Source organism: Homalodisca vitripennis, chromosome 2, assembly GCF_021130785.1.
Source record: "Homalodisca vitripennis isolate AUS2020 chromosome 2, UT_GWSS_2.1, whole genome shotgun sequence".
In the NCBI taxonomy this organism is placed as follows: Eukaryota; Metazoa; Arthropoda; class Insecta; order Hemiptera; family Cicadellidae; genus Homalodisca; species Homalodisca vitripennis.
In genome coordinates this window covers 108,048,160-108,059,608 of record NC_060208.1, presented here as the reverse complement: position 1 = coordinate 108,059,608, position 11,449 = coordinate 108,048,160, and the positions used below count along the sequence as shown (strand labels likewise).

General features: G+C 34.1%; 2 protein-coding genes across 5 annotated transcripts in view; one reads left to right on the top strand and one right to left on the bottom strand.

Moving 5' to 3' along the window:
• Positions 1-1,896: 1,896 nt before the first annotated feature.
• On the bottom strand, positions 1,897-5,723 carry LOC124354545 (uncharacterized protein DDB_G0283697-like). The gene is made up of 2 exons (XM_046805081.1): positions 5,486-5,723; positions 1,897-3,976 (listed from the first exon to the last, which is right to left on the bottom strand). Exons 1-2 carry the CDS (start codon positions 5,696-5,698, stop codon positions 2,042-2,044), a joined length of 2,148 nt encoding a protein of 715 aa, XP_046661037.1. The 5' UTR covers positions 5,699-5,723; the 3' UTR covers positions 1,897-2,041.
• Positions 5,724-7,913: 2,190 nt separating this feature from the next.
• Positions 7,914-11,449, top strand: part of LOC124354539 — a 151,904-nt gene continuing 148,368 nt past the window's right edge. For all 4 annotated transcript variants that reach the window (XM_046805073.1, XM_046805074.1, XM_046805072.1 and 1 more), the window contains exon 1: positions 7,914-8,072. In XM_046805073.1, coding sequence (XP_046661029.1) covers positions 7,995-8,072 — 78 coding nt within the window. In that variant the 5' untranslated portion in view covers positions 7,914-7,994. The remainder of the gene's footprint in view (positions 8,073-11,449) is intronic.

Sequence of the window (11,449 nt, the reverse complement as noted above, 5' to 3'; positions counted from 1 at the left end):
ATTTCGGGCATGATTGTTGCCGGTGGAAACCCTTTGAGGGTGACCTGGAAAATTATCTCCAATTTATATTTATAATCTTCGTCATCTAAAGGTGAGTAAATTTACATACAATCTCCCATGACAGAAAGTAGCTGTAACTTTAAAAAAAATTTAATGTATTTTCATACAATGCTCCAAGAATGAAATATATTAAATTACTTCTTCATCTGCACAAACCAAGTAAGTGTGATGCTGACTGTAAAATATGGCAAAAAAATTATGTATTTGTATAGCAAATAAATTACTAGTTTATACTTAGTCTAAATACTTCAAAAATTGAGAATGTGATAGCAATTATCTTCCGTGTATGAACAGTTGAATTTTATCCCTGTATTTAAAGTATCAACAAGTATCATTAATAATATTTTTAGGTATTCGTATTTCATGTTACACCATGAAATCAATCTACTAAGAATCAATTTTGTTCTCTGACCCCAAAGCTCTCCGTCTCATCGACTTTTGCCATTCAACGTTTGTGAAGTGGAAGACAACTTGATTTCGTGTATTTTGGAAAATCAAATATGGTCCAAATACCATAATTTACTTCAGTAATGCTTTATACACCTTTTGTACTAATCCCGTTATATCTAGCCGAAATCCTTGCAAACAGCGGTTAACAAGTAGTGCAATGTATCAGGACGATGACTCTCTTACTTGATGTTTAACACCCACGTTGGTGAAGAGTCTAAATATAATCCAGCATCCCCCTCTGCTACTATGGATGAAATTGTCAAATTTCATTCATGGAGCACGCAATTCATTTTGCTCGTGTGGTAATATTTTTAATTAAATATACGAGTACTTATATATGTAATGTTTTGTAACATTCCCCTTCAAGAGGATTTAATTTCCGTTATATGCGTCTAAAGATTGTTTCGAACAACGGAGAAAGTGTCTGAAAAATTTACAATATTTTTCAGGATATTTTGTGACCATTCAATGATCTAGTAGCACTACTGTACATTCGAGATTGCAATCTCGTCTCTTCTTCGGGTGAATTAATTCACTATCTGGCAGTCTAGCCATGGTAAAAACTCACTCATGTGACCTTGAAAGGAGAGTAGTCCAGCTCTGGCCCAGCCTCTGCAGTCTGAGTGGACAGAACTCCCCTCATGGCTAGCTAGACTAGTATTTAACACTAAAGGAGCTCCACACACCCAAACAGTCATCCTCCGCCGTAGACTAAACCTGTCGATCCCCTCCACTCCTATTACTTGTCAGTAGCGGTTTGTTATGGGCCAGTCCTGAAAATCCATAGGGTTTCCCGGATATAAATGGCTCATTGGATTTTGCCGTACCAGGATCTTTGTGGGTTCAACTGGGATTTATAAACCATCCGGAAGTAAATCCATCTGGGAAGACCATTAAACTTATACATTCCGTGACAAATTTCTTAAGAAATTCTATCAACACACTAATAGGAATAAAAGATACTAATAGGTATACTCGTGCGGAAATCCTCGTAACACTCGTGAAATTTTATGACCAAGCGTTATTTGCATATTTATATTAGACATTTTATATGTGTAGAAAATTCTAAAATTTCAATAATAAATATTACTATAATTTTGCTAGGGAATAAGACGATTTCAATGAGCAAATATTTTTTTTAACTGGAAGAGTTTTTTTCCATCATTCATATAAGGCATTGAAACTTACGAGAGAGTTTCGAAATTTCTATTTACAATATGAAGTTTCGCAATACTCAGTATTTTCTGGCAATTATGGAACAGAAAAAAGAAGAATGCTGGGTTAAATAATAATGATAATTAATGATTTATTACTATTGATATTTTGAGTACAATAAAAAAATATAATGCAACACTATTCATAAATATAATTATTATTATATGATCAGTTTATATGATTAATATATATAAAATCATATAATTCATCTATTCATAAAATACTTTAAGCAACTGTACATATATAATACGAAACCTATTAATTAATTTTGAGTTTCCATTCATACAGTAAAGCTGGTACTCTTTGGTTTTTGGTTTTAATCTCTTCGTCCTCTACTTCCTCTTCTTTCCCCTCGACCGTTACCTCTTCGTCCTCTATTATAATTTCCCCTTCCCCTCCCACTTCCCCTATAACTCCTTCCACCTTCTCTATCGCCATATCCTCCCCGACCTCTTCTCTCATATCCTCTATCTCTTCCTCTACTCCAATCATCTTGTCTACCTCTCCCCCGTCCTCTATCTCCACCCCTGCCTCTCCTAACTTCATCTCCCTCAAAGTTTCTTCTTTTATACCCATAATCCCTTCCTTTTCTTCTTTCCCTATTCCGAAATCGCCCACCTCTTTCATATTCTCTTCCTCGGCCTCTTTGTTCTTGTGCCATTTTATCTTTCCCGTCCCTACCTGGTCTTCCTCCGTACTGTTTATCCATCTTTTCCAAGTAGGCTTTAACTTCTTTAACCGCGTGTCGTTTTTCTCCTTCTGTTCTCATCCTAATCTTCTTCTCGGGATAATCGTAGTCGTCTTTATATTTTTCAGCTCTTGCTCGGCCCTTCTTTTGATAGTCATTATCGTCATACTCATATTTTCTTGTTCTCTTTGGACTCGTCTTTTCGTAGTCATAATCATCGTATGCCTTACTTTTCATTGATTTCCTTTCATTTCTTCTTTTCTTAAGAGCTCTATCCCTCTTCTTTTTTCTAGAAACTTTCCCTTCCTTTTTCCTCAGCTTGTCAGCCTTGTCTTTTATTTCTTTTCCAGGCCATTTTCGCATTTCTGTTGAAGACTTCTCAGCGAAAACTTCTTGTTTTGGTTTTTTCTTTTTCTGTTTTTTTACAGTTTTATTTCTAGCTAATGCATCAGACCATGCGCTATAGTCGCAAAATTCGGTGAAACTGTCTTCCCCTTCTTCTTTTTCTCTTTCGTCGTCGTCTTCTTCTTCTTCTTCTGTGCCTACTTCACCATTTGAATCATCCCGTACACTGTAATCCTCGTTATATAACAGAGATGTCTCTTCTCGTGAAGCAATATCTGTTTTGTGTATTCTGTTATCGGTTGTATAACTTTTTGTTTTATTCATCCCGTTTTCTTTAGCTATGGATTCTATTTTTCTTTCTTTTTTCAATTGAGATCTGAAATCTTTACCTTTATTTCCACCAGTTTTCATTTCTGACTCTTGAATTTGACCTTGTTTTTGATTGTGTCTTGTAGAAAAACGAATTTCATCTTCCATATTCGGTTTCTCTAAACTCTTGCTGTCCAAGTTCACTTTTATTATCTCAGGTCGGGATCTTTTTGGAGAACGAGTGTATTTTGGTCTGATCGTCCTCCGAGAACTCAACTTATTCTCCGTGTTTCTAACAGCGTCTTTAGCCAGTCGTTTGTAGAACTCAGGTGTCTTTCTCGCTTCATTGTCTTTGGCTTTGCCGAGCTCGTCGAAAAACTGTGACGTTACCTCTTTTTCTAGATATTTGCTTTTTTTGATATTTTTCATCGTCGATATTTCCGAATACCTTTTCTTAACAGTTGTAAGTTTGTTCGGCGTTCGCTGTTTCTCCCTCACAGATTGGGGCGTGTGAGACTTAGTTTTTGAAATTAATGACTTCTTGTTTATTGCCCCCGATGAATTCCTCCCCTCAGCAGACTCCAGCGTTACATCTCTAGACACCAACGACAGCTCGATGCTCTTCTCGCTGCTGTTGCGAGGGATGTTATCTCCATTCCAGATTAGAGGCATAGAGTCACTCGACTCTCTCACCCGCGTCCTGTTCTTGCCAACCCCAGACAAGGACACGTCGATGGAGCGGTCGTACTTCTCGATCTCCGAAGTAGTAATAGATATTTTCCGCCGGTTGAGAGGATTAGTGCCCTTGTATGTGGGGACCCAGAATTTGTGTTGGTGACCTGTTTGTATCGAACCATCTTCTCCCTCGCTCCCAGATTCGAGCTCTTCACCACTGCTACTGTAGGAGTCCTGAAATACGGATAAGTCATTTTTACTTTGTTTGTTTGGTGAAAATAATGTTTTACTGTAACATGCAGATGCAATGATAAAAAACAGGCAGTTAGTTTACTTTAAGTATTTGATTAAACAATACTTATATAGCGGTTATAGCCCTTTATACGATATGTGAAAGAACTAAGAAATCGATCTTTTCGTAAATACACCAGAATTATGTTATTCCTTCTGACTTATTAAAAGTTTTAATGTGATGAACAAAATAGAGTCATCTGGATGACTATTTCATCTATTAACAGCTATTTCATCAGATTAACATACACAAAGGTTAAGAATGTAATTCAATATATTTGCAACGTGTAATAAGAAGCACAATGCTAATCTTGGCATGATGGCTATAAAATAGAATAATAGTTATGTGTTAGTAATTTAATATTTGCTAGGCCTATATACCCTTACTATTTTAAAATTTTTGGTTTCTTTGGGAGTGTACTACAAACTCTCAAGGCAAGTATATAATAGCGAAAGTTTTGAAATGTAATACCATATTATAAATTGTAAATGTCTACACATTTTTGAATGTGAATATGTGGATTTTAGTATATCGCTAAATTTTACTACTTTTTAAAACATCAAGTAGTTTGTGGAAAGTGGAATTTTTTTATGTTATGAATACAAACCTTTTGGGGTATATTTGATATATTTTTAAAAAGAAACAAAAAATTAAATATTTTTATGAGGCTGTACTTTGGAATTTTTGTTTACTTTTCTTTTTTTCCATTTCCAATCCAATAAAATCCTCAATTAAAAACCAAACATAGATAAAACTGCAACTAAATGTTATTTGCAATGTACTGGAAAGAAAATATATAATAGAATGCACTTTATTTCAATAATTCACATTTTACATTTGTTTAAAAGATTATGTGCACACCTGACATTGCAAGAATTTTATAGCCAGATCTACGGTTAATGCTTAGCATTTTCTATTAGATTTCTGAACATTGTACGGATATTCGTTGATTGTCAGCCCAGATGGCACAAACAACACAGTTTTATAAATTCTTCCTTTTATTTTGTATGTTTAACCAAAAACGATATAAGTTTTTAAATAATTGTGTTACTTAAATTCACACTTCATGCTTTAAATCGTTACTTATTTCAGCACTTTCTCAGAAGAGTTAACGAAGTCACCTAGCGTTGTGTTGATGAATCATTGAAGAAAATCATTATTTTATTACTTTTTAAGAAGGATGGAAAAGTTGAGTAAAGCAACATCATTGCCATCATCATACGCTCTCTTATACGAGTGTTATGTATACGAGGGAAGTAAAATAAAACAGCATAGCTTGTTTGGAACGATTGAAGGCATCAACAGTTTAAGGCAGCAATATCTAAAATTTAAAATTTTACATTCGTTGTTATGTAGCCAAAATTACAACATACTATATTATGGTTAGGAGTATGTCATGTTTACACAATAAACAACACGTTAAGAAAGTTTTAGACATAAAATAAACTTACAGAACCTTTTCCGCCTTCTCCAGCGAAGACCGATACAACTACCAGCAGTAGGCCTACAGTGAACGTCCCAGGCCTCCACAACATTGTCGACCATGTTAGACCGTACGTGCCGCTAATGGTTATAGCATCGATTATATCTGATGTTCGTGTATAATGTCCGTACTCCGTGTACTTGAGCTGAACTGTATTCCTCGGACCACCAATATCCAACATGGCGGATAGTATTACTTTTTAAATTCGTGATATGGCAATTTCACAAATTATTAAAGAAATAAAACACAGCCAATATCCTAGCATATCAAGAACTGCAGAAGTTGATTAAAATAGTTACAGTGCCAACATGAGATATATATTTCATCACGTGCTAGATTTTATACGTGATTCCAAAAGAAAGTGTAAAATTTCAGGGAATTGAGAAGCAGATTAAATGAAATAAAGGAAAAAGTTTTATCAGTTTCCTGCATGTTTTGCAGTATTTTTACCTTTCAGCAGTTTTCTGAGAAACCACCAAAGTCATAAAATTAAATGGCAAAATTTTGAATAAGTTAATTATTAATTTTTGTTAAAAACTTCACATGTAATGATCGAGAAAATGTTATATTTATTTACTCATATTTACTGTGCGATTGAAATAAATCAAATACCGTCGGGATTAGCATAGCATTTAAAATTGCCACGTATATAATATGAAATATTTGATAATATTTTATTTAAATGTCGGTTTAATATGGTATACGTATAGATGAAATACTTTATATAGATTGCCTGGGGAATATGGTTCTCATAGTTCACCCCTTAGTAACCTCGTGATAATGTTTAATTTTCAAAGCTTTTACAAGGCATAGGAGTAGGATAGTTTTAATATAATTTATTTACATTCTTATATTATGCGATAACTTTGAAAATAAGGGGATCGATTAATAACAATTGAGTTGACGTGTATTTGTATGACCACTATGTTCGGTGTCTTAATCAGCTGAATATATATTTTAATCACCAGGATACGTTTCAACTCTCTGAGATGAATCGATTTTCCACTACAATAAAAGTCACAAACACGTCTAGTGGACTGAGGCCTTGTTTTACATTACTAAAGCCAACGCATATCTGATACCGGCCGCTACTAGTACGATGAAAAATTACTTCACATGAATTATTTACTGAAAGTGTAGAAAAATAACTTGCATACTTTATGGATATTAAGGGAAACATTTTGTCTATTTCGGTACCAAGTTTCGTTCTCAGTCAAATGACTCATGGAGCCAAAGGTCTCGAAATAGTCCAGATTAGTAATTCCCTACGCTTTGAAGGAATCACTAACAATTCCGTATGCCAATTTAGAGGGGCTTTATCTCTCTTTGCAAAGGATATTCTTATAGAAAAGAATAATTTATTCATCAATCATACTTCAATTATACTAAATTATAACTTGTCAGCGGGTTCCATACATTTAAAGAGAGAGTACTGAAACGTAAAATATACACAGTATTTTACGTTTGTTATTTTCAAATATTTATACCTTTGGGTATTTTTATCCAAGAATACCGAATACCGAATATGTAAAATAGTCTTTAACGATTTTATTATTTTACGAAGTAACATCTCATTAAACGTCTAAGAAAACAACACAAACAGCTAGCTTCTCTCGGTCAAAGATCATTACACACTAAAAGAAAACTTTAAATTTAATCGATAACCGCATAGTTATGAAATATCTTTTGTAATATAGGAACGTACTAATGCATGACAAGGAACTCCAAATCATGTTACGCGTCACATATGCGAAATGTTAAACCAGTAAATTTACCTGCACGCTTGCTGCTCGAAGGCATCGCGGTCGAAGCAGTTCTACTCGCAAGTATAGTATTGATAATGTATGAACTTATTGTAACATATTTAATTTTGTGCGCATAGCCTATAACGGTTTTTGATAACCTATTCCTAACTTGTTTAAAAAATTTAAAAGAATAAATTTTTAATTTGTGGACGACACCCAGTGAATCCTTGGTAGAGGCCTTATACATGATCTAGTTTTTATAATATTCTGTATTTAAATGTATTATTTATGAATAGATTTAATGAATTGCTTTTTTAACCGTTCATACTGAAAATTGCGAAATTTACCTTAACGTTTGTTCGTTCTTGGACAAAAATTCTTTTGCAATCTTGTTACAATTTCCATTATTATTTGTTATTTTAGTTAAATTATTAAAAATGGCTTGTACTACTACAATCTCATAAGAAAATGAATTTGATTTAGCATACTAATGCTGTAAGTATCATGACAGAAGGGCACTCCCATTCAACCCATCCAAAGTCCAGAATTCCTCGTGGTGCGAAATGTAATATAAATCTATGTTTAACTATAACAAGAGATGCAGTGGACTGATGCTATCATACAAGTTATGTAACGGTGGTGTAATATAATCTACTAATCTGATCAAGAAGTATGGACCTCATTAGCTGATCCTACTGTAGTTATGTTCTCTTGACCATCAGTAGGGGAACGATGAAGTACTGGAAGAGGGTCGGTGTGGGTACAGTGTTTTATACTGTCCTAGGGTCCTGCGTCTTGGCTGTCAAATGGGTATGAACTAATTCTATTTTCTTTTAAAAGATTGTAATGTACAGTGTGTTATAAATGTCTATTTTCAGTGAGGTCCAGATGTCAGAGTAAATTCTTCTATACTATATTATTTTTGGTAATGGTTTCTTTTACATATTACCATGCTTTATGTAAATGCCATGGAAGAAAATGAATTCCACTGACTAAAGACGTTTTCAACACTCTGTACAATAATATATTTTCTTTTAATATAAATTCATCAGTTAATTATTGGATTGATACTAGAAATACTTCTAAGGGAACAACATAGTGACCAACGCCTTATTTAGTCACATCTGGAAAAATGTAGTGAGAAGTAATTACTTCCTTCTTTTTCAGTGCTTAGCCTACACTCCTTTATATTGGATATGATTTTGAGGATACAGATTATTAGTACGGCATATTTTCCGAATGTTAGTTGTACTTTTCCCATTTTATCTTTATAAAGTGAAGATAATGTGAATTGTATTTGAAAAAAAAGTTGTAGAGGTAAATGTTGTTAAATAGACCCTAATATGACTTTTGAATTTTTAATCTTTCAAATAATATATGACTTGAATACAGAAGTATGCTAGGTCTCGACACATACGGTAAAAAAATTCCGATATAACCGAAATTAAGAAAACGAATCCATTAAACAGTTAAAAGGTTTATTATAATCTGACAACGAAAGGAGAAGCCAGCAATGGCGTTCGTATCGCACACTAGGACAAAAATTTGGGAATTAGCGATGCGACTAGCCCTGTGAAGACTGTTTGCTACAATGACAATGGACTAGTGCTGACAAGTCAACAAGGCTCTAGATTCAAATATATATATATATATATAACACATACACACACACACACACACACACACACACACACACACACACACACACACACACACACACTAGCAGTTACCCGCGGCTTCACACACAATTTCCTGTAGTTAAAACTGGACAATGCATTCATGTATTCTTTTTCTATGACATAATAAACAGTCTAGAGATAATCGATAGTCGCTCAAAGCTATTCCAATCTCCTGATGCATTTTAGATTTAAATTGAAAGAGTGTTTTAAGATCCTGAAGTCGTAAAGTGAAATAGATTTTATAAGATTTACATTTGCCTCCAACATTCCATGATAATTTATTTAAGTTCTCCGATTAATTTCAGTAACAATAAGAGTTAGCCTTTTCATCCCAATGACGAAAGTGTATCGTACTACTAAAATATTGCTGCGGTCAATATTATATGTTCTGTCGTTTAAATTCACTCCCGGTCTAAGCTATTTACGGTAACACAATTGATTTATGCTGTTGCACTGACAAAAAATTATCTCATATTATGTTGGTTTCGGAAACTAACTTACATTCAATTTTGGTGTTTAAGTTATTTTGATATTTTTACCAATCAATAAATAAGTATAAGGGGTGTATGCTTCTAGTATAAGGACAAGAGTATGTTATCCCCATTTGCTTTTCTATACCTACACTAAAAATGCCATACACAATGTTAAAGGAGCTAACCAGATTCGATTACTTTATGTGCAAACATACACAGCTTTAACGTAGTTTTTATAACAGCGTATAAATAGCATTTGTATTGCATTAGATGGATCATTAATCATTAGTGCAATCTAAATTTAAAATTAAATAACTTCGTCTTTGCAATCTGCATTTACACTACGGATCAAGCACTTTAAAATAATTTAATATTTACTAAAATTTAAAATGTAAACAGATATTTTTTCCTCTTTGATGAACTTCAGCTCAAAGTGTTAACAGCTGTTAAGAATCAGTTTAATTTGTATTACGTGTCGTAGTGCAACCAGCCGTATCCAATGTAAAATACTCCAACATCAACAACAGGGTATAAAAGAAAAAATTAATTAAATACTCTATTTAAATTGGACCAAATTGTAAATCTAAACCGTTCTCGAATCCATCTGAAGAAATATATATATATATATATATATATATATATATATATATATATATATATATATATTTGATGAAGTGTTCTGAGAACCCGCAAATTAAAACATGAATACCTTAATTGCTTTTCTTTTTATAACTTCGACCTACCTGCATATACTATATACGAGTACATATGCAAGGACGCCCCACGAGTACAGTAGGAGGAATTTAGCTGTGCTCGTGCAGCCCTAATACTACCCTTTCAAAAAACGAACGCTATCTGTGTGGCGGGTTGCGTTTACGTGCTAGCCGCTGAGATGAAGGCGCAAGAATCTCTTAACGACTTTAAACTCACGATTTCGATTTGCCGATTATTATTCACACATACGTTATTTTCAAAAACACGTTAAACAACAATATAACAACCGAAAAACAAGGATAAGTCCTATTATTGTTATTATTTGGTATTCTCTTATTATTTAATTTACAATCACTTCAATAATATTTAATTAATTTAAATGCTAGAATATAATTTTCTAATAACAAATGTTATTTACAATGATTGTTTTTTCATTGGAGTTCTTCAATTTCACTCAAGTTGTCCTCCTCTTCTGGGTCACTGTCATTGCTGTCTGTATCCGAACCAACTGATATAATAAGGGATTCTATAATATTGTCAATCTGGCGTTCTGTGGCTGCATAGTCCCTTTCGATTTTCTCTACGTGCTTGCACTTTACTGACCACCCTTCTGCGCCCATACTTGATATCTTGTCTTCGCATAGAGCTTTAGCTTGATACATAGTGAAAGATGTATTTCTAATAACCACATGATGTTGACTTCGGCCCAAATTAACTCAATGGGATTGAGGTCTGGCTGGTACGGCGGAAGTCGTAAGATGTCATGACCCTGTAGTTGAACAGTTTCGTCCAAGGCGTACCGGACATGCCTTGGTTTATATAGCTGCACAAGTTTGTAGAGTTCAGGATAAAAGGATATCGTCGCAGAATGGTATTCCGTTTTTTGAAAGCCACAACTTCATATCTTGCTTCCTACTTTTTGAAGTAGGAGCTTTATCAATTTGTATGTTATGGTAGGGCGCGTTATCGACTACCAGTACTGAATTTGGTTCTAAATTCGGTAACACTTTTTCCTTTATCCACTTCATAAAAATGTCCCCATTCACATTGTCGTGGTAGTCTCCACTATGGTTGCTTGCTTTCAAACATGTAAAAGCATTGGGCAAGAACCCTTTCACTCCATCCGCATGGATAATTATTAGTCTCTCGCCCTTGGAAATCGGCACGTGTAACCCTTCATTTGAGCCATTTGACCAAGTTTGGTTAGATACGTGAGACGATAGTATATAAGATTCGTCTAAATAAATTATGGGGCGTCCTTGCTCCCTGTGATTTTTCAACGCTCTCAAGTATGTTATCCTCTTCTCTCGGATTTCTGGCT